General features: G+C 38.9%; 1 protein-coding gene across 7 annotated transcripts in view; it reads right to left on the bottom strand.

The window, feature by feature from the left end:
• Window positions 1-24,565, bottom strand: part of RAD51C (RAD51 paralog C) — a 51,699-nt gene that overhangs the window by 25,930 nt on the left and 1,204 nt on the right. For 4 of the 7 annotated variants that reach the window (XM_014529901.1, XM_005858372.2, XM_014529899.1 and 1 more), the window contains exons 2-7: window positions 21,850-22,099; window positions 20,042-20,208; window positions 16,718-16,851; window positions 11,629-11,760; window positions 5,585-5,651; window positions 4,802-4,862 (exon numbers count right to left, since the gene is read on the bottom strand). In XM_014529901.1, the coding sequence (XP_014385387.1) occupies window positions 4,802-4,862; window positions 5,585-5,651; window positions 11,629-11,760; window positions 16,718-16,851; window positions 20,042-20,208; window positions 21,850-22,099 (811 nt within the window). The remainder of the gene's footprint in view (window positions 1-4,801; window positions 4,863-5,584; window positions 5,652-11,628; window positions 11,761-16,717; window positions 16,852-20,041; window positions 20,209-21,849; window positions 22,100-24,565) is intronic. The other 3 variants (XM_014529909.1, XM_014529923.1, XM_005858373.2) reach the window with 3 other exon arrangements.

Raw genomic sequence — 24,565 nt, 5'->3', positions numbered from 1 at the left:
CATCCCTAGTAGGGAGTGTGCAGGAGGCAGCTGATCGATGTTTCTCATCGATGTTTCTAACTCTATCCTTCTCCCTTCCTCTCTGTAAAAAATCAATAAAATATGTTTTTTTTTTAAATTCTTTTTGACTCAATATAACAAAAATTAGCTAACCTTCTGAAAAATTAGTATCTAATACCATATCCAAAAAAGTACCTAGGTTCATCTGATTTTTCTGAGAAAATCATTAAGAAGGAAGTAAGAGATCAACCAAAGGACTGATATGCATGCATATAAGCATAACCAATGGACATAAGACACTGGGGGGTAGGGGGGGCCAGGGGATTGTCAAGGGCGGGGGAAAAAAGGAGACATATAATACCCTTTGTAATACTTTAAGCAATAAAAAAAAAAAAAAGAATAGTAAAAATATAAAAAAAAAGGAAATAAGCTTTTTAAAATACATATGTTTTTAGAGAGGAAGGGAGAAGTATAGAGAAGTAGAAACATAAATGAGAGAGAAACATCATTGAGCGGCTGCCTCCTGCATGCCCCCCACTGGAGATCAAGCCCGAAACCTGGGCATGTGCCCTGACCAAGAATGGAACTGGTAAATTCTTGGTTCATGGGTCGATGCTCAACCACTGAGCCACAGCAGTCACACTAATAAGTAAATAAGCTTTTAAGAAGCATGTATGTGTTTATTAAAAATCCTAAAGTTGCCTGGCTGGTGTGGCTCAGAGGTTGAGCGTTGGCCTATGAACTAGGAGGTCACAATTCAATTCTCGGTCAGAGCACATGCCTCAGTTTCAGGTTCATTCCCTAGCAGGGGGCATGCAGGAGGCAGCCAATCAATGATTCTCATCATTGATGTTTCTATCTTTCTCCCTCTCCCTTCCTCTCTGAAATCAATAAAAATATATTTTAATCAATAAATAAAAATAAGTAATAAAAAAAGAATCCTAAAGTCAAATGGGCCTTAGTATTCAGGTTAAAAACCTTCCTCCAATTTCTAAGTAAAATATAAAATTTTATATTTTATGTCTGCATCTCAACAGATCTTTTAAACAGCAAACTAAACCAAAGAATCACTTGGCTCATGGCCCCAGCTGAGATGAAGCTTAACATATGGCTGAACTACATAGTCTGGGTCAGGAAGAAACAAGACAGAAGCACAATTTGTGCTCTAAAGCACGTATGAAACACTATGTGGGGGTGTTGCTATATTACTCCACTCTACAACCAGATCTTCTTGGCAAAGAGTGGTATAATTTTGAACAATCTCAGTCTCATATTATCATGAATATATAAATTGAAGGAAAACATGCACAATATGCAGGATAGAGACCAAAGTAATCCTTTTAGAATGATATTCCATTATTAAAATGTTTCAGTATTTCTATTAGAATATAATTCCATTATTAGTCAAAAGATAAAAATCAGGTGTTCCTGGTGAAGGGTGGGGACTGAGTCATAAGATGGGATACTTAAATTCAATTCTCAATATATATTTGGCTAGTCAAGGTTTTTTAGTTTTCTGCTCAAACTCGAAGTGGTCATTTTCGTAACTGTTTTCCTCCAGTGTGAATTCCATCCTCTCAAGGTAAACTAAAATTTAAAGCACATACAAGATATCATACAACTTAATGACTTAAAGATAGCTGGTTTCAAACCATGAAGAACAAAACTATTGCCCTAGCTGGTTTGGTTTAGTGGATAGTGTTGGCCTGCAGACTGAAGGGTCCCAGGTTCAATTCAGGTCAGAGGCACCTGCCCAAGTTTTGGGCTCGATCCCCAGTAGGGGGTGTGCAGGAGGCAGCCAATCAATGACTCTCTTGCATCATTGATGTTTCTATCTCTCTCTCTCCCTCTCCCTTCCTCTCTGAAATCAATAAAAATATTTTTTTAAAAATAGAACAAGACAATTTTAATTCTATTAAATAAGGTCAACTTCTTCTAGTTATAATAAAGTATGAACGTTACTTATTATATATCCACAGCGTCTGGAAAAAACAGTTTGAAGAAAAAGAATTTTACCTGAAAAGGTGGATAAGAGCTTCAGATTTGCTGGCAATTAACACAATACTAGAATTACATTTTAGAAACAGCAATTATAGGAGAAGAATGGACTCTATGATCGTCTGCTAAAAAATGTGGATACTACTATCTATTTCACAGTTATCTGGAAAATAAAATGAAATTTTATACACACAGTGCTTAGCATAATAAAGGAGAGTTAATAAATATTCAATGAATTTACTAGTTAATCTTCTGGGCCTTGGTCTTCTCACTGTTAAAAATATAGGTTCTTCAGAGTTATTGAAGGAATATATAAAATGTTGTACATAAAGTGCCAGTTAAATACCTAGCATAAGAAAGCACTCACTAAAATGATAAAATGGGATTTGGGAAATTTGTATAGAAAAGATTTCCCCTAAAACTATCTATCTAATGTCAGTGCTCTACATTATTCTCTAATTTCTTGGAAAGGATTAGTAAGAAGCTGAAATCATAAAATGGTTAACTCTTAAAAATTAAGTATGATTGCCCTGGCCGGTGTGCCTCAGTTGGTTGAGCATCATCCCATGCACCAAAAGGGATTTGGTTCTGGTCAGGGTACATGTCCAGGTCGTAGGTTCAATCCCTGGTCAGGGTGCATGGGAGGAAACCAATTGATGTTTCTCTCTCTCTCCCTCTTCCTTCTTCTCTGAAAATCAATAAAAACATTTTTTTTAAAGTAAGCATGATTTTTTTTATCTCATGGGTACCTAACCAATGCTAACTTACAGAGTTAGATAACGGCAAACGTCTCCTTCTGATGAATGTATAAAAACATGAAACATCTTGCACTACTCCTATTATTTTTCTTCTCTCCCCCTCCCCCCGCGCTCTCTTTCTTTCTTTTTTGTTAATCCTCACCTGAGGATATTTTTCCATTGATTTTTACAGAGAGTGGAAGGGAAGGAGAGAGAGAGAAACATCGATGTGAGACAGATATACCAATTGGTTGGTTGCCTCCTGCATGTACCCCGAGCATGGCTGAGGATCAAGCCTGCAACCGAGGTTCACACCCTTGACTGGAATCAAACCCGGAACCCTTCAGTCCGTGGGCTGATGCTATATCCACTGAGCCAAACTGGCTAGGGCAATTTTTCTCATTTTTTTAGATGTGTTCTACTAGTGAGTATTTAATATAACAAAAGTGGAAGGCTATTATTGTACACTAGCTCAAGGGAAATTCCTAACAATATTAGTGGATGCACTTTGCAAAACACCCCAATCTGGGAAAGTATAAGCAGTATGTTCTAAAGACTCATCTGGAGAAATTGCCAAATCTTTACAATAGTGTTTGTTACTGAGAAAAAATTCCTGTTGTGAATTCAGTTGGAGGATGGGAGTCAATTGTACAGCACTTTGTATAATTGGGGGGGAGGAGAAGAGTCACCTGAGATCTGAAAGTGCCATCTTTAAAAGAGATACAAACTGCATGAATTAGTTGTAAAAGATGTATGTAAGGGTGATTGGTTCTACTATGAGCTCAGAGTCAGTAAAACCTAACTTGGTGAGGCAAGAACAAAGAAATGCAGCCCTGGCTGGTGTGGCTCAATTGGTTGGAGCATCATCCTGTGCACCAGTCAGGGTGAATACGGGAGACAACAGATCAATGTTCCTCTCTCACTTTGGTGCCTCTCTCTCTCTCTCTTTCTCTCCCTCCATCATTCTTCTCTCTCTCTCTAAAATCAATAAAAACGCCCTAGCCGGTTTGGCTCAGTGAATAGAGCGTCAGCCTGTGGACTGAAGGGTCCTGGGTTCGATTCCAGTCAAGGACACATGCCCAGGTTTCGGGCTCAATCCCTAGTGGGGGGTGTGCAGGAGGCAGCCAATCAATGATTCTCTCTCATCATTGATGTTTCTATCTCTCTCCCTCTCCCTTCCTCTCTGAAATCAATAAAAATAATATTTAAAAAAATAAAATCAATAAAAACATTTTTTATAAGAATAAAGAAATGTAAATAAAGAAATAGACAATACCACTGACCAGACCCAATATGTATTTAAGTAATCCTTTTTTCTATCTTTGCCCACAAGCTGTCTCAATTTTCCCCTTTCATTAGAGCATTTCAAAACCAAGTTCTCTAGGTTATGACAATTAATCTCAAAGCAGAGAGTCTAGCATAAATCTGACATTTCTAGAAGTGCAGAATAAAAGATTCTGCAGCTTTCAATTGCCTATTTTAAAGAAAATAAAAGCTGGTTTGTTCACTTGCTCAGCAGCTTTAAAAACAAATACAAAGGTTTCACGCTGTCATAGTTTTATTTTAAAGAACAATACCAGTGAAAGTCAGGTAAGTAATTGAATAACAAAAGCAAGGTAGGAAAATACAAAAGTAAACACAATTTTATACAAGAAATATATTAAGCAATAACTAAGAAAAGCCATCCTATTTTCCACATAAATTAGTCCCAAAGCTAACATTTTGTCCCAATTGTATTCTTTCAATCCCTTCCATGAACACAGAGTACCCACCCCCTTCTGCATGGCTAATGGTACTTGATTTCTAAGAGCTTTAGAAGGTAGCATTCTTTGGCCCACTATTCATTTCAGGTGCAGCCCATCATTAAAAATCCCAAAGCATTTCTTATGTAGCTAAACGTGCAGATAAAAACATGTTTCTGTTTGCTCTAGGTGATTAAGGACAAGGTAACAAAAGCTTTAGTTCATGGGGTACTGTAGATTTCATCCATTGGACTAGCTCTAAGAAACTGGTGTTTAGTATAGTTAACCCAATTTTTAGAATAATTAACTTGTTTCTACACTGACCTTTGCTTTTGATCCCAATGAAAGATCAGCCGTATTGTAGCAGCATGTCCCCAACTTTCCCCTGAGGGAAGAAGAACACAATAACTGTATATTGCCTAGGTTATAAGTCTCTCAGAATGCATCTGACTAAATACAGTTTTACTTTGCTTGATTTAACATAATAAGAGTATACTTGATTTCAAATAAAACTGGTATGTCGATAACATCCTGAGATTCATGGATGTTTACATACCTAATAAAATATTGCAGATCAATATCTTCTATTTACTTTTAGAAAACTTTATAGTTTGAATTAACATATTTGTAAATCTTCCATATATTAAGACCAACATATTTCTAACCACCAGAAAAAAAGCAAAAACTCTGAGAGACTATTCTTTAAGATTTTAGGATTAATAAACTTAAAGCATTATATTCTAACAAGACCATGACTGAGGTTAAAAACAAAATAAATCTAATCACTGTAGTGTAATTTGTATTTGAATGGATTCACCCTTACTCCTGCCTAAGACTGTGAGCTTTCTGAAGGCAAGAATCACCATATAAATATTATATGTTCAGTACCTGACACAACAGTTTCTATATAGTAGATGCTAAATTAATGTTTGTTAACTGAAAGGATGAGTCAAGATCTAAGGGCACAGTGCTCTGTGCTAAGATTTTTCAGTGAATAAGACACATACAGTCTCTGCTTTCATGAAGTATACCGTACTCAATAAGCATCAAATTAAAGAAGTAGAGAAAATGTGTTTAACTGAAAATGTTTATCGGATTATTACTCACCCAATGCAGGTATCAGCATGGCCTGATTTTTATCAATCTTTGTTGTCATCTGATTAGTTAAAATTACCTACAAAAACAAAATGTGAGAAAATTAGATGAGTCTCCCCTAAAACTTACCAAGTAAATAGTCTTGTGATTTTATTATTCTGAAAATAATCTAATTTAAAGAAATATTATTTAGGTAATGAAAACCTTTCTGATAGTATTTTTAAAACTTACCCATAAAAATAAATAGTTATCTGAAAACATGTCTACCGAACATAAAACTTTTTTTTAAACAAACAAGAACAAAGAAGTTCTTTGTTGTGAAAATGGAAGAATTTATCCTATCTAATACAGTGGGGCCTTGACTTATGAGTTTAATTCGTTCCGAGACCGAGCTCGTTAAGGAGCTCGTTAACTCAAATTACTCTATCAACTCAATGCAAAAAATCGGCCGAGAGACAGCTGGTATCTCAAAAAACTCGTTAGTCGGGACACTAGTAAGTCAAGGCCCCACTGTAATAGACAAACATGGTAATTGACCGTACCTTCGCTATGCCTCCCATTGGCTAATCAGCATGATATGCAAATTAACCACCAACAAAGATGGCGGCTAATTTGCATACTGCAGGCAGATCGTGCTCTGCCGCCCCGCCTGGGGCTGGCGGCAGCTTGATCCCAAGCTGCTGGCCGCCCCAATGCAAGATCCTGGCCTGCCGTGTGTGGGGTGGGGTGAGCGGGGCGAGCGGCAGCGCAATCCCCAGCCACCGTCCGCCCCAGCGCGGGATCCGGGTCTGCCATCTGCGACCGGGGGAGACGAGGCAGACACTGCGGGATTGGGTGTGCCAACTGCCACCAGGGGAGCAGGCCTAAGCCAGCAGGTGGTTATCTCCCGAGGGGTCCCAGACTGTGAGAGGGCACAGGTTGGGCTGAGGAACCCCACCCCCCCACCAGTGCACAAATTTTTGTACACTGGGCTTCTAGTATATATATATAAAAGCGTAATATGGAATTCGATCTGACGGCAGAACAACCAGTCGTTATGATGCACACTGACCATCAGGGGGCAGATGCTCAACGAAGGAGCTGCCCCTGGTGGTCAGTGCACTCCCACAGCAGGAGCACTGCTCAGCCAGAAGTGGGGCTCACGGCTGTCGAGTGCAGTGGCGGTGGCCGGAGCCTCTCCTGCCTCTGTGGCAGTGCTAAGGAGCGGCAAGCCAAGTGGTAAGGAGTGAGCAAGTGGGTGGTTAGAAGCAAGGGGTCCCGGATTGCAAGAGGGCACAGGCCGGGCTGAGAGACCTCTCCCCTAACCCCCGCACAAATTTCATGCATCAGGCCTCTAGTAAAGATATAATAGATAATAGATAATGGCCTAAAGAGAGCATGAACAAAAACTTCATAAATGCGAGAATCAGAAAAATCCAAGCTTTTAAATTTAAGTTTTGTATAAGCCAATAGGAACAACTAGTCCAACAGCAGTAATAAACATTTTTGAGTACCTAATACATGCCAGAAACCATGCTAAGTGCTTTACCTTCATTATCGTATCTAATCTCCACAACTACTCTATGAATGAGGTATTATTATTATTATTCCAATTTAACACATAATAAATCAAAAGCTTAGAAAGATTGAGTCTGTGCTCTTTAGCACTGTGGCCTCTCTGGAATATATTTATTCAAAAGAATATAAAGTTCTTAATAACTCAATGCTTACATTTTTAGGGAAGAAATAAATACAGAATTATGATTTATGATTTTACAGAAATAAAAAAGAAACCAAGGCAAAGAATTATGAGAAGAGACCTAAAGTCAAAGAATGTACAGTAAAAGTAGAAGAACTGCAGGAAAATAAAACACAGTAATCAGATCAAATGACCCCAAATTGTGACAATGCTAGTCTACTAATAATAGATACAGATGTACGTTAGTCACAGATGGCACTAAAGACTAAAAATATTGCTAATTCTTTTGGAGTAAATAGTGGCCTATAGAAAAAATCCCATGTTATGAAAGTAGTAGCTTTATAGTAGAGAAAATGAATGTGTTTGAGGCTGATTTAGTACAGTAAAAATCAGATTATCTGGCACATTTTTATCCAAAATTCTCCAGAAATGGTTATTTTAAATATTCTTCCAATACAGGTCTTCCCTCTAGATATAAGATTGATACTACTGCAAGCTGAAACTGATACAGAACTTCTAAAAGGACTCTCTTGCCTGGCCAGCATGGTTCAGTGGTTGAGCATTGACAGATGAACCGAGAGGTCATGGTTCATTTCCTGGTCAGGGCACATGCCTGGGTTGCAGGCTTGATCCCCAGTGTGGGGCATGTAAGAGCAGCCGATCAATGATTCTTTCTCATCATTGATGTTTCTATCTCTCTCTCCCTCTCCCTTCCTCTCTGAAGTCAATAAAAATATATTTAAAAAATTAAAAAATAAAAGGACTCTTTCTACATCAGCATGGCAAAGACTTAAAAGACTCAAAATTGGTAAAGATGTGGAAAAACAAGAATTCTCATCCATTGCTGAAGACAACATACTTTGGAACACATTTTCTGAGGATAATCCTATCTAATAAAAGACAAACAGGGTAATTGACCATACCTTTGCTACGCTTCCCATTGGCTAATCAGGGTGATATGCAAATAATAAATTAGACACAAAGAGATAGGAAGTATCTTATCTAATATTAGACAAACATGGTAATTGACTGTACCTTTGCTACGCTTCCCATTGGCTAATCAGGGCGATATGCAAATTAACTGCCAACAAAGATGGTGGTTAACCGCCAACAAAGATGGCAGTTAATTTGTATACGTAGGCGCAATGCTGGGAGGCGAAAGGAGAAGGACAGAGGAAGCCGCCTGCCACTGACGGTGATCGGAAATCCAGGCTGCAGGCAAGAGCCCTGCCCCCCGGCCCTGGATCGGAGAACCGGGGCCGCCTTTGCCCGCCCCCCAGCCGGTGATCGAGATCGGAAAGCCGGGCCGCAGGCAAGGCGGCACCCCCGGGACCCAGGAGCCCGTGAGGTCTGCAGGTGAAGCAGCGATCAAGCTATGAGGGGGAGGGTGGGGGGCGAAAGGAGCTATAGGAGCAGCTCTGGCCGGAGACTGAAGACTCCCGCCGGAGCGAGGAGCAAAGACTGAAGGCTCCAGCCAGAGTGAAGACTGTGTCCAGAGCGAAGATGGAAGGCGATGGCCAGAGTAAAGGTCTGGGTCCCGGGTGCCAGAGGAAAACTGGTGCCAGAAGCCAGGGGAAGGGAAAGCCTATTGCACGAATCTTTTCGTGCAACAGGCCTCTAGTCTATATATAAAAGCCTAAGCGACCAGCCAACCGGCCAACTGGTTAACTGGCCGACCAACAAGTAGCTATGATGCACACTGATCACCAGGGGGCAGATGCTCAACACAGGAGCTGTCGAGCTGCGTTCACTTGGCAGCTGCGGTTCTTGGGTGATGCGCTGGAACCAGACAGGAGGGAGTCCGATTCCAGGGTGTGTCACCAAGAACCACCTTCTCACAATCTGAGACCCCTCAGGGGATGTCGGAGAGCCAGTTTTGGCCCGATCCCCGCAGGCCAGGTCGAGGGACCCCTCCAGTGCACAAATCCGTGCACCAGGCCTCTAGTTTGATAATATATAACAAAATGGTTTAAACAGATATTCCTTTGGCTTAATACTTTCAGAAATAACTGGACGAATGGACAAAGAAGTATATGTAAAGTTGTTGATTGCAGTGTTTTAAATTATGAAAAACTGGAGTCAACTTTAAAGATAATCAATAGGGAAGTGGTTAAAAAAACTTCTACAATCATACAACAAAATACTATGTAGCTAAGGTAAGGTAAACTTATATAGTAACTAGAAGCCCAATGCATGACTTTGTGCACCAGTGGGGTCCCTCAGCCTGGCCTGCGAGATCGGGCTGAAACCAGCTCTCCAACATCCCCCGAGGGGTCCCAGATTGCGAGAGGGCGCAGGCCAGGCTGAAGGACCCCACCGGTGCATGACTGGGGCCAGGGAGGAATGCAGGAGGTTGGCCAGCCGAGGAGGGACCGCATGGGGGCTCCAGGGCCATCTCGCTCAGTCCTGATCAGCCAGACCCCAACAGCAAGCTAACCTACCGTTCGGAGTGTCTTCTCCTTGGTGGTCTGTGCACATCATAGTGACTGGTGGATCAGTTGACTGTCTGCCCCCTGGTGGTCAGTGCACATCATAGCGAGCGGTTGAGTAGTCTTAGCATATCATTAGCATATTAAACTTTGGTTGGTTGAACGGACAATAGATGACTGGACACTTAGCATATTAGGCTTTTATTACATAGGATATATATGGAAAGATATTTGCAATATATTAAGTGAACAAAATATTGCTTTGCATAATAGCATGCATAATGTGATCTTACTTTAAAACATGTTTATGTATGCATAGAATAAGTTTGGAAAAATATGTACAGCAAACTCAACAATAATCATTTCTGAGTAATAGATAATATAATTGTTTACATTTTGATGATTTATAATTTTTTTACAGCAAGCATATAACTTAAAATTGTAAAATGTATTTATTATCAAAGCTCAGACATGCCTCTATACCTGCTAAGTAAAAAAGAATTTATAAAGTAATAGAGTAAAATATGCCCTTAGCCCCCCAAAAATCTTAGCTCTAGAAATAACCACTGTTGATGTTTTGGTCCTTTCAGTATTTTTCTTCATAGATATAAATGCTCATATATAATTTTTACTTTTCTCAAAAGTGGAATCCATTAACTATATTACTATACAACTTGAATTTTTTCACTTAATCATATATATGGATATCTTGTTTCACGTGAGTTTGCAAATGCTTATATTACTTAAATACTGCATAGTTTTTCGTGTTATTTGCATTACTTTTTAAATGTTTTTTATAATTTTTTTTTATTATGTCCTTTTTTATTGACCTGAGAAAGGAAGGGAGAGGGAGAGAAACAGAAACATCGATGTGAGAGGGTCACTTTGATTGGCCGCCTCCTGCATGATCAAGCCCAAAACCCACAATGTGCCCTGACTGGAAATTGAACCAGCTGCGACCACTCAGTGTATGGGACAACACTCAACCAACTGAACCACATCAGCCAGGGTTGCATTACTTTTTTTAATCAGAAAAGATAGGATATTTTTGTTAAAAACAAACAAAAACCTAAGGAACTATGGCAACTCAATAGTCTTGAGTGCCCCCTAGTGGGGGTTCTTCATGTATATTAACAGAATGCATAAAATTACGTACAAATTAATGGGAAAAAATAATTCAAAGACGGGATACTATGCTTTTCAGTATATGACAAAAAAATCTAATAGCTCAAAAGAAAAGATGTAAGTTTTGAAATTATTTTATCAAGGAATTCTTTATTTACTTATGATGTATTACAGGCATGTGCTAAGGACTCTGGGTAAAGATAAGAAAATCAAGTTAAGCAGTTTGACCTCCCATCTCCCTCACATATAAGTGTGTATATTCGTGTCAGTGGTGGAATAGGGTTGCAGAATGGGAAGTGCTGGCAAACACAATAAAAAAAAGTTTTTAACTCCTTTTTATCTCTTCACTTTTGAACTTACCTTTACCTTTCTTCTCACATTTCAAATCTAAGAGTTACCTCCACCTCCAAACATCTTGGCTCTTTACAATATGTCATTTTCCTATCCATCTGAGTCTGTGATTATACATTATGTAATAATCAAAGACTCAAATTAAAAGAAAAATGGGAATGTTGGAAGAGCTTACCTAAAACACATCAAGTATATTTAGACAAAGAAAACACTGCAATTACCAAAGTCCATTTTTAAAATATGGCACCTTAATTATGCTTAATTCTTTTCCAGGAAAACCGATAAACAACACTTATGACTGGAATTAATTTTTTATAATAACAAAGCCAAAACAAAACTACATTTAAAACTATGTGTACATTAATATGTCCTTTTTTATTGACCTGAGAAATTCTATTCTGCTACTTGTAGGCATTAATATTTGATACAATCTTCTTAACTATTATAGAATTCTCTTAACTAATTATACTTACAGCTAATCTGTGATTATTTGCAAGGCTGATCATTTGCTGGGCTAGGCCATTTAGTAATCGAGTTCGAAGGGATAAGTCATCAAAGTCATGACGAAAAGGAAAAGCAATACCATCCACTATCACTAATCGAACCTAAATACAGAAGAAATAATGATATTAGGTTTGGTATTAAAAATAAAATTGATATTAAAAAATCACAGCCCATTGTATATAAAAAAAAACCTTAATGCCCTAGCTGGTTTGGCTCAGTGGATTGAGCGTCGCCTGCGGATTCAAGGGTCCCAGATTCGATTCCAGTCAAGGGCATGTATCTTGGTTGCAGGCACATACCCAGTAGAGCGTGTGCAGGAGGCAGCTGATTGATGTTTCTCTCATCGATGTTTCTAACTCTCTATCCCTCTCCCTTCCTCTCTGTAAAAAATCAACAAAATATATTTTTTAAAAAATAGATATACAGGATTTAACAATTTTTTAAAAATAAATAAATAAAAACCCTTAAAATCCAGTTTTTTTCCCAACTTTACAAAGGCTTTATTTTGGATATATCTATTAATCCAATGCTTTTTATTTATTTATTTTTTTAATCCTCATCCGAGGATATTTTTCCATTGATTTTAGAGAGAGTGGAAGAGAGAGGGAAAGACAAAGAGAAATATCAATGTGAGAGAAACACATTGATTGGTTGCCCCTGCACGCGCCCTGACTAGGACTAGGGCCAGGGCCAGGGCCAGGGCCGGGGAGGAGCCTGCAACAGAGGTACATGCCTTTGACCAAAATCAAACCCAGGACCCTTAGATCCACAGGCCGACCAAACCAGTTAGGACATCCAATGCTTTTTTAAAAAATGTTTGTATTGATTTCAGAGAGGAAGGGAGAGAGAGAGATAGAAACATCAATGATAAGAGAGAATCATCAATCGGCCACCTACTGCATGCCCCCTACTGAGGATCAAGCCCTCAACCCAACCATGTGCCCTGACTGGGAATCAAACTGTGACGTCCTGGTTCAGGTTGATGTTCAACCAGAGACATACCAGCTGGGCCAATTCCTTTTTTTTTTTTAAATCCTCACCCAAGGATATTTTTATTGATTTTGGAGAGAGGAAGGGAGAGAAGAAAGAAAAAGAGAGAGAGCGATAGAGAGAAGAAACATCAATCAGTTGCCTCCTGCAGGCGCCCTGACCAGGATTGAACCCAAAACCTACGTATGTGCCCTGACTGGGAATTGAACCAGAAACCTCTAATGTGTATAGGATGCCACTCCAACCAACTGGGCCACCTGGCTAGGGAAATTCATCCAATGCTTTTGTATTAATTACCAGAAGTTAAAATGTACTCTGGTTTGATAATTTATCCACTTAAAAAAGTAATTCAGCAAAAAGAAAAAGGAGCACTTACAATTTTCTTATCACAAGATCTTTTACAGGGGTATTTTATTGACAAAAATTAAAAAGCCCTTTTTAAGTCTTAGTTAAACAAATTTCTCAGTTAAATACATTAGTTTTTACCTTCAGGATTCCTTCATCTTTTCAAATATTAAATTATCACACCTTCTTCAAAAACTTAATGGTATACTTTTCCCCCTTAATTTTAAACATACTATAGGGCAACTAACCACTACAGAATCTATTATAATGCAGAATTCAGCATGATGCAATTCGGTCTTAAATTATAATCAGCAAGGTTTACTTACAGATGATAAACATTTTCATGACAGTTTCAGTTCTAATATAATCCAAATAATGGCACCTAGAGTGAAGTTAGAGTAAACAAATGAAAAAACTGTAAGAGCCCTAACAGGTTTGGCTCAATGGATAGAGCGTCAGCCTGCGGACTCAATGGTCCCGGGTTAGGTTCCAGTCAAGGGCATGTACCTTGATTGTGGGCATAAGCCCAGTGGGGGGGGTGCAAGGGGCAGCTGGTCGATGTTTCTCTCTCATCGATGTTTCTAACTCTCTATCCTTCTCCTTTCCTCTCTGTGGAAAATCAATATATTTTTTTTTAAACTGTAAGATATTTTTTCTATCTAATAAGGATTAGGCTAAAGAAGAGGTTTTTGTGAAGTAATGTACAAGCCATTTTCATATCTTTTACTTAGAGTATTCATCCAGCAAATATTTATTGACATCTACTATATGCTAGTCACTGTTACAGACACTGCAGAACAAGTTCTCTTGCAGTTTATGTACTAGTGGAGTAAGAGACAATTAACATACAAACACATACTGAATAAAACAATTTCTGATAATGATAGGAGTTATGAAGACACTAAAACTGAATAAAATGACAAAGAACGAGTAGCTGTTAAGGTAGAGGGAGGCTAACTTAAATTAAATGTGAGGGAAAGCATCAATGAGAAGTCAGGCAACAGAACTGAGTCCTGGATAAGAACCTTTTGGAGGGAAAGACAATCTATGTATAAGGAGTCAGAAGGGCAAAGGACCTAATGCACAAACAAGTTTGGCATGTTTAAGGGTCAGGAAAAAATGTAGTGAGAGGGAATGATAGTAAATTATATCAGGAAGGTACAGTGGTGAGCTAAAGCCAAATCCTATAGGCTAGTAAGCCAAGCTAAATTTTCAGAAATTTTGCAAATCAGTAATTAAATAAAGCCATTAAAAATAAAACTATATAAATTTTATGAATAAATAAGTCATATAAGTATTTGGATAAAATAAAATACGAATAATAAATACTAAAAAATCACTCCTTCCTAATTTTTTATATTTTACTATTATCTATGCTCTTTAGATCATTTGCACCTATTTTATCTTTATAGTGGAAATACTACATAGTGATGTGCTACAATACAGTGTTTCTTCTCTACTCTACATTCAGTAAGCTTGAAATCAGCCACCATAGGAGGATTTTCTACATAGAAATCAGCAAATAAATCAGCTACAGATCAGAGCTTGATTTGTCTTGCTGATTGTCTAAACTTTTAATAAAGTAATGGGGAAAATGTCAAAATCATATTGATCTTAAAAATATGTTGTGTCTGTACCCATTACATTGTGAACTACACAAAAATTGAGGACATATTCTTCTATTGGAAAACTAATGAATTAACTAGGTATTAGTTAATTTGATTAGCTCAAATCAACAAAAAAATATTCCACAGGAAAACTCCATATAATTATAGGTTTTGACACCAGGATATTTGCAGGGAGCCCTAAATACCAGGCATCCAAGGACCTTTCTGCTCATGCCAGAGGAGCTGTATAGCCTAACCTCCAATGGACAAAAAGAATGGAAATTTGTTTTTCCTCTCCACAGTCCAGATTTTACTGAAAGTGGCTAAATTAGAGAGATGTGGACCTTCTGCTAAGTGGTAACTATTCACACTGACAGCTTTCCCAAGTTTAGGATGGAAGTTCTTAAAGATGGTCTGGTAAATTTCCTTGATTTCTCAAAAGGGAGAGTATACTGAAGGTAGAAAGCCAATGAATTACAGAATGAGTAGGATAAAACAGGGCTTGTCATTAAACTCATAAAAGCTGAAAGTAAAACATTACCAAATGGGGCCCTGGCCAGTGTGGCTCAGTTGGTTGGGCACCATCTGGTGCACCAAAAAGTTGCTGGTTCGGTTCCTGGTCGGGGAACATGCTCGCCTGGGTTGCGGGCTTGATCTCCAGTAGGGAACGTGCAGGAGGCAGCAGATCAATGTTTTCCTCTCACATCTATCTTTCTTTCTCCCTCTCCCTTTTCCTCCCTCCCTCTCTCTCTAAAAATCAATTTAAAAGTCTTTTAAAAATACATATAACCGTTAATATTGCAATCCTAATACTTAGCATTTATCCCATAAACATACTCACAAATGTACCCCAAGAGATATGTGTAAGGTTATCTCCAAAACATTGCTAATAATAGCACTAAAAGTCCACCAACAAAGAATTGGTTTAATAAATTAAGGTACCTACCCCGCCCCCCAACCATTTTAATTGTAGTAAAATACACATGACAGAAAAATTTACCATCTTAATCATTTTATGTGTACAGTTTAATGATATTAAATATATTTATAATGTTTTGCATCTCTAGAACTCTTTTCATCTTCTAAAACTAAAACTCTATACCCACTAAACAATAACTCCCATTCTTCTCTTCTCCCCGGGCCCTGGCAACCACCGTTTTACTTTCTGTCTCTATGACTTTGACTACTCCTAATACCTCATAAGAGCATATATAGCTTATTACACTTAGCATAGAGTCCTCAAGATTCATCCATATTGTAGCATGTGTCAGATTTTCTTTCCTTTTTAAGGCTGAATATATTCCTATGTATGTATGTATGTATGTATGTATGTATGTAGCACATTTTGCTTATCTAGTCATCCATCAATGGACACTTGTGTTACTTCCATGTTCTAGCTACTGTAAATAATCCTGCTGTGAACATAAATGTGTGAATGTATAAGTGTCTCTTCAAGACCCTGCTTTCAATTCTTTTGGCTATATACCCAGAAGTGGAATTGCTGTATTATATGGTAGTTCTATTTTCAATTTTTTGAGGAACTCACATACTGTTTTCTACTACAATTATACCATTTTACTTTCCCACCAACAGCAAAAAAGTACCTTCTTAAAATGAAATATGCAGCTGAAAAAAGAATAAGGTCTACCTGTATGTAATGATACAGAAATATACGCAAAACACTAAGCCAAAATGGAAGGTGCAGAACAATAATACAGTATAATCCCATGAACAAATGTTAAAAATGAGGAACTAGATATTATAATATGTATAAAAATTTTTTGAGAAGACACACAAGAAACTATTAATAGTGGTCAACTTTGGGGAGAGGTACTAGGAAGCAATAGCAGAAGGGAAATGTTATTTTTCATTTTATACCACTCTATACAGTTTGTTTGATAGGAGCTATTCCACCATTACTAGGGTGGAACCTCTTTTTATATTATTTCAATTTCTTACTTTAGGTATAGTATTAATATATACATGCTAAATAAATGTAAACATAAATAAATTATAGGGCAAGGAATAAATAAATTTTCTGAATTGGCTTAACCAGACACTTCCTAAGAAATATTAGTTACATTGGTAAATTATATTTCAGTAGCTTGAGCCATACCTTTGAATGTTCTGAAAGGAATTCTGAAAGTAGATAAACTTGTGCCAGTAGTTCTGTGTAGTCATGACAACGAAAATAATAAATATGGGAAAGAATGTTTTCAAGAGTGAAATTCTCCAAAGCCTTTGGGTGTGCTAAAATAAACAACAAAACAATCTTAAAATAATTAGTTACCTGTTTTGATATATTGGTGACTAAAGAAAAACAATACCTTTGAATAACAAAATTCTTCACTCTGAACAAAACTCTAGACTTTATTTGAAAGATGACAAAATTTTAGCAAACTCACTATAAACTATCATTTCATAATTCCTGTCCTCTTCTTTCATCCTTTCCACTGTTTCCTTACATACTAGGCCAGTGATGGCGAACCTTTTGAGCTCGGTGTGTCAGCATTCTGAAAAACCCTAACTTAACACTGGTGCCGTGTCACATATAGAAATTTTTTGATATTTGCAGCCATAGTAAAACAAAGATTTATATTTTTGATATTTTATATATTCATATATTTAAATGCCATTTAACAAAGAAAAATCAACCAAAAAAATGAGTTCGCGTGTCACCTCTGACACGCGTGTCATAGGTTCGCCATCACTGTACTAGGCTATCTAGAAACTGTTTATACACATATACAACTAGTTTTTAATGCCTGTCTTTTCATATTTCTAGTTATTGGCTTCCACTCAATAGAAGTAACATACTGGAATTTCTCTTTCTTGTTTTTTTTTTCCATAGGATTACAAACTAACAGTTAAAAGGAAAAATGTTCAAAAGAAGTATTTTCCCCCCTTAAATGATATAGTGTAACTTGGTAATTTAAATAGAACCAATGATATAAAATGAAATTCCCTACTTAGATTGGATTTAAAAAATAAGCAGTTTGGAAACCAGAAACACCAATCAGAAAGGATATATGCATCCCTATGTTCATAGCAGCACAATTTACAATAGCTAAGATATGGAAACAACCTAAGTGCCCATCAGCAGATGAGTGGATTAGAAAACTGTGGTACAGAAGAGGAACCAAGATGGTGGCATAGGTAAACACCTGTACTTGCTGCCTCTCACAACCATATCAAAATTACAACTAAAAGACAGAACAATTATCATCCAAAACCTCAGGAAAGCTGGCTGAGTGGAAGTTCTACAACTAAAGAGATAAAGAAGAGAGCGCATTGAGACTGGTAGGAGGTGTGGAGGCACTGAACGGGCTGGCATCCAGGTGCACTGCTTTTTTAATCAGGAGGGAGATACAAACTCCCGCTTGCTCTGAACTCCAGTTCCAGGAGAGACTCAGGGGGACCCAGACACATACAGAGAGAAACTGGACTGTCTGGCATCAGGACAGGAACGAAGGGAGGCTTTCTTTCAGACGGAGGTGTTGGCATCCAGGTGCACTGCTTTTTTAATCAGGAGGGAGATACAAACTCCCGCTTGCTCTGAACTCCAGTTCCAGGAGAGACTCAGGGGGACCCAGACACATACAGAGAGAAACTGGACTGTCTGGCATCAGGACAGGAATGTGAGGGAGGTTTTCTTTCAGACGGAGGTGCGGAGGTGTGCGCAGTGATCACTATTCCTGCCTGGGAGAATCTCCAGTGCAGGGCTGCCTGGCAGCCATTGCTGTTTGCTCTGCCCTGGTGATTCCCTGAGACCCGGCCCACCCAATTTACAACCCCATCCAAACTATGTGCAGCAGCTTTTGCATATGAATGGCCTGTTCTTTCTCAGCCTAAAACCCGTCAAACAGGCAGCAGCTGGGTCAGGGAGCCCCAACAATCAATCCCCAGCAGCAGCCTGCCTTGCTACACAGCTGGGCCTCATCTGGGCACTTCCAAACCCAATACAAAGAGGAGGAATCTGCAGATCTTTCTGTAGCTCCTGCTGGGTGACCCCAGGCAGTGGCTGACTCTGCACATCCTTGGAGATCCAAGAGCCAGTGTACCCAGTGGTCAGTGTGAGACCATACCAGATTATAACTCTTCACATCCATAAGTGACACACTCAAGGGGCAGACTCAGTGAGCACCAGCGCCCCACTGAAGCAAGTCCTGTCCCATAAGGGTGTCTCCTGCACAGAAGCTCTTCCACTGCAGACACAGTTGGTCCTCACAGCCAATTGGCCTGGAAGTCAATTCCTCCCAGTGATACCAACAGCAATCAAGGCTTAACTACAACAAGATTGTGCACGCTGCCCACAAAGGGGTGCACCAAGAGTATCCACCTCAGGTGACTGGGGAGGCTGAGCCACCAGGCCCTATAAGACACCTAGTACACAAGGCTACTCTATCAATTCAAGCAGACTAGCAGCTACCCAATACATAGAAACAAACACAGGGAAGCAGCCAAAATGCGGAGACAAAGAAAGATGTCACAAATGAAAGAAATGGATGAAAGGAAAATACTGCTGATTACAAACATTTAAAGGAAATACAAGCATATATGAAAAGCATTGTTTTTTGAAACATCTAGAGAAAAGACTAAAGACTGTACATCCAAAGAATAAGATAAAACAAAGCCAATTTTTAAAAAAGTCAAACCAGAAACCATTTAATTTTATAAGAAACTGAAAGGATGTGAACTTGAATATGAATTACCTTTACTTTTTTTTTTAATATATTTTATTGATTTTTTACAGAGAGGAAGGGAGAGAGATAGAGAGTTAGAAACATCGATCAGCTGCCTCCTGCACATCTCCCACTGGGGATGTGCCCGCAACCAAGGTACATGCCCTTGACCGGAATCGAACCCGGGACCCTTCAGTCCGCAGGCCAACGCTCTATCCACTGAGCCAAACGAGTTTTGGCTACCTTTACATTTTTAAAAAAACTTCCTTTCCACATAATAAGTACAAAAAACTTCCAAACACTTTAGCAATACAATTAACATAGTCATGAAGTCATTTACATACTACTCATAGCCCCATAGGTCAATCAGCTTAATGTTCCAAATACTTCCAAACATAGTTTTTGTTTTTGGAAAAACCAGTATGAAAGTCAAAACACTAAATGCACTGAATATAGTGAGTGCGTTGAGACAATACTTATAGTAAAGTTCCAACAAAATTAGTTTACACCTGGCAGGTCAAAGTATGATTTGAAGTCATACACTGAAATACATACACAAATTTTGCCTTAGAGCTCCTGCAGTGAGGGCCATAAAAGGGGAAGAACAGGCCAATTCAGATTGTGGCATTTCTAATTTTTAAGAAGGCTATGAGAATTTAACACCACTACATTATCAAGTCATTAAGCTTCACTTCAGATGAGTACAAATGCAAATTTCTTTTACTATACAGAAAAAAGAGAATCACTTGCTAACTTACCCTCTTCCATACTTGTTCCTGCTATAAGCTGAAGGTGCTGAATGCAGGCAGTCGCAAGGTCTATCACTCTATCAACCATAAAACTTCCCTCTGTATCAATAAAAACTGCTTCACCTTCCACTCCTCCAAAACATTCTGGTATCTGCACATCTACTGCCAACTGCATACTATCAAGAGAAAGAAGTCAAACAAATCATTATAATGATCTTCTAACAGTGTTTTTCAAACTCCAGATCACGAAATGTTTTATAAATGCAAATATACATCCCAGACAAGAGAGATGGCTGCTTCGCCATGGCTCCAAATACAGGATGGGGCTAAAGCAGAATTACAATTGTGAGTACAAGAAAGTTTATTCTTGTATTATTATTTACTAGAGGCTGATGCATGAAATTCGTGTACTCGGGGCGGGGGAGAGGGGTCCCTCAGCCCGGCCTGCACCTTCTTGCAGTCGGGAGCCCTAGAGGATGTCTGACTGACGACTTAGCACTGCAGCAGAGGTGGGAGAGACTCCCACCACTGCGCTCACCAGCATTGAGCTTGGCTTCTGGCTGAGTGGCACTCCCCCTGTGGGAGCACACTGACCACCAGGGGGCATTGAGTGTCTACCCCCTAGTGGTCAGTGCACATCTAGCGACCAGTCATTCTGCCGCATCTAGCGACAAGTCATTCTGCCGTTCGGACAATTTGCATATTAGCCTTTTATTATATAGATTATATTATTTTCCATACAAACTATTGTAAACTTACTATTTTTATTATTAAAAGTTTTACCTTGTATTATTTATTATACTAGAGGCCTATTGCACGAAAAGATTCGTGCAATAGGCCTTCCCTTCCCCTGGCTGCCGGCACAGGTTTTCCTCCAGCACCTGGGACCCAGGCCTTCGCTCCGGCCAGAGGCGCCTCCAAGCCTCTCGTGGCTCCAGCGGCCGGAGCCGCCTTCAGTCTTCGCTCCGCCGCTTCGAGCCTATGTATGCAAATTAACCGCCATCTTTGTTGGCGGTTAATTTGCATATCTCGCTGATTAGCCAATGGGAGGCGTAGCGAAGGTACGGTCAATTTCAATCTTTGTCTATTATTAGATAGGATTATTTTCCATAAAAACTACTGTGAGACCCACCCTGTATATGTGAATCAATTGATTCTTGGATTAGGAAAAGGGTGTGCCCATAAAATCATGATTAAGGAATTTTAGTGGTTTTTTTAGGCCTCTGGAAATGGAACCCTTTCTTACTATATATAAATCTACTTTTTTAAGTCTCAGATTTTTTTTTTAAGTAAGTTTTTATTGATTTTTGAGAGAGGACAGAGAGATAGAAACATTGATGAGAAAGGAACTTCATTGATCAGGTGCCTCCTGCATGCACCCCCACTGGGAATGGAGCCCACAATCTGGGCATATGCCCTGACCAGGAAGCCAACTGGCAATTTCTTGGTTCCTAAGTCGATGCTCAACCACTGAGCCACAGCAACCAGGCTCTACTTTCAAATGTTTGATTTTCAAATATATTCTCTGGAATTAATTATGTAATAAAGTAGAAGACTGCTTTCTTATCCTAACGACTACATAACAGTGTTGTAAAAGAAACACTTTTTATATCCAAAGAATCATATCAATTTATCAAAATGGAATGCTAAAGTAACACAAATATTAAGTCGGTTTTTGTTTGAGGCATGTACGCAAACACAAAAATTTGTGAAGACATACATTTCTTTTTCGGTCTGATTATAGACCCATAGCACAATACTCTATTACTTACATAAAATGTTAAGCCCACCCTTAAGAAGGGAACATTTTAGTTTACCATAACTGTGTTTTTCCAACACCTGGTGCACCACAAATTTCTGTTGTTTTGGTTAAGGGTACTCCACCCCCAAGAATATTATCGAGTGCTGAACAGAAGGTAATTATAAAGTTCTGGGTATGCTCCTGCTCAAGAAGATCCAATGCTGTACATTTCTTGCCTGACTCAGCATGTCTTGGTTTATCTGTGAGACACTCTCTTCTTATAATTTGCAGAGCTTCTAAGGCTTCCTCTTTAGATATCCCAACTTCTGAAAGTAGAGTAAGAAAAAAACACACAGATTTTTGAGAGATTTGAAACAGCATATTATGCTACTTGGTTTTCTTTATTAATTTTAATTTTTAGGTAGCAAGAGTGATTCCAAGAATAGAGAAACATAAAAATGTAACATTCCGCCCTGACTGGTTTGGTTCAGTGGATAGAGTGTCGGCCTGCGGACTGAAGGGTCCCAGGTTCAATTCCAGTCAAGGGCATGTACCTTGGTGTCGAGCACATCCCCAGTGGGGGTTGTGCAGGAGGCAGCTGGTCGATGTTTCTCTCTCATCAATGTTTCTAACTCTCTATCTCTCTCCCTCTGTAAAAAATGAATAAAATATATTTTTTAAAAATGTAACATTCCATGAACTATTTAACCTTTCAAGTTAATAAATGGATTGATGTTTTCTCAGTCCTCACATACTTGAAAAATGTATTACCTCAGAAACAGAATTGAGCCCTGGCTGATTTGGCTCAGTGGCGAGAACATTGGCCTAGGAACTGAAAGGATCCTGGGTTTGATTCATGGTCAGGGCACATGCCCAGGTTGCAGGCTCCGTACCCAGTGGGGGATGTGCAGGAGGCAGCCGATCCATGATTCTCTCTCATCATTGATGTTTCTATCTTTCTCTCCCTCTCCCTTCCTCTCTGAAATCAATTAAAAATATATATATTAAAATAAAATAACAGAATTGAAAAAACTTAAACCTCTAAAGCATTTCTAAGTATCTACAAAATTTCTCAGGACGTAGAAATAAAATGTACTAGCAGTCAATCCTTTTATCTCATTTGGTCTTATGAAGCCATAATTATCTTACTCTCATAAGTATACAAATCATTTTTCAGAAGAAAGTTAAAATGGCCTCCTTAATTGCCTAAAACAAAAATCACCTTTAAAAGAAGTGCATGGCCCTAGCTGGTTTGGCTCAATGAATAGAGAGAGCATCGGCCTGTGAACAGAAAGGTCCTGGGTTCGATTCCAGTCAAAGGCACATGCCCGGGTTGTGGGCTCAATCTCCAGTGGGGGGGCATGCAGGAGGCAGCCAATCAATGATTCTCTCTCATCTCTGATGTTTTTTTCTCTCTCTCTCCCTCTCCCTTTCTCTCTGAAATCAATAAAAATACATTATAAAAATAAAAGAAGTGCATGTGGCCCTGGCCGGTATGACTCAATTGCTTGAAGTGTCCTCCTGCACCCTAAAAGGTGTTAGATTCAACCTCTGGTCCAAGTAGGTAGGTACAAGAGGCAACTGATCAATATTTCTTTCACATCAATGTTTCTCTCTCTCTCACTCTCTCCCTTCCTCTCTAAAATCAATTTTTAAAAAAAGAATTTGCTTTAAAAAAAGTGCATGTTTTATTCATAATAAAAACTTTTCATGGGAACACTGGCATGAAAAATTCATGTATCATTCTATTTAATGAGAATAACTATTTTATGCACAAATATCTTAAACAATATACTTACACTTTCCTTAACTACACAATTTCATTCCTGTCTGATAATCTGGCCTAAGAAGATAAAACAGTAATTACAAAACAGGCTGCTGCCCTGGCCGATGTGGCTCAGATGGCCGGCCGTCATTCCCTGCAAGGAAGGTTAGTGCCTAACTTGTGGGCTCAATCCCTGGTAGAGGGTGTGAAGGAGACAGCAGATCGATGTTTCTCTTTCATCAATGTTTTTCTCTCCCTTCCTCTCTAAAATCAATAAAAACATATTTCTAAAACAAACAAATAAACAAGCTGAGGGGAGAAATAATGGTGAGGATATCACTTAAGAGTTTGATATATCAGTGCTTGATTTGGTAAGGATATAAAATATACATTTGGTGCTAACAAAACACAACAATGATAAGGCAAGGAAAATCCTATCCAATTTAAGAGCTTGGACTCTGGAGTCAAATTACTTGGGTCTGTGAAGCCTGGCCGCACCACTATGTAGTCGCCGTGTTTGGGCAAGTTACATCTTTGCGTCTCAGATTTTTTTCTTCTACAAAATGGATATGAGACAATACTTATAAAAAGCTTGGTAGAAAACCAGGCCATCCAAAATGCTCAATAATTGTTAGCTTTTTAAGAAAATACATTTTTATTGATTTCAGAGAGGAAAGGAGAGGCAGAGTCAGAAACATCAATGATGAGAGGGAATCACCGATCGCCGCCTCCTGCATGCCCCACCCTGGGGATCAAGCCCTCAACCCAGGCATGTGCCCTAGACCGGAGTCGAACCCAGAACCCTTCAGCCCGAAGCTGATGCTCTATCCACTGAGCCAAACCAGCTAGGGCAATCATTAGCTTTTTATTGTTCAGATCCTCATTCCCTTTTTGTAAAACCAACTTGTTGAAAGAAAAAGAGCCCATCAAACTTTGGGGGACACCACGCGAGGTGTAAGATTTAAAACAAATAATTAACATTGGGTCTACATTTAGTTAGTTAGTTAGTTAGTTAGTTATGGCACTC

Source organism: Myotis brandtii, unplaced genomic scaffold, assembly GCF_000412655.1.
Source record: "Myotis brandtii unplaced genomic scaffold, ASM41265v1 scaffold1170, whole genome shotgun sequence".
NCBI classification, from domain to species: Eukaryota; Metazoa; Chordata; class Mammalia; order Chiroptera; family Vespertilionidae; genus Myotis; species Myotis brandtii.
This window is presented reverse-complemented; position numbering and strand designations above follow the sequence as displayed.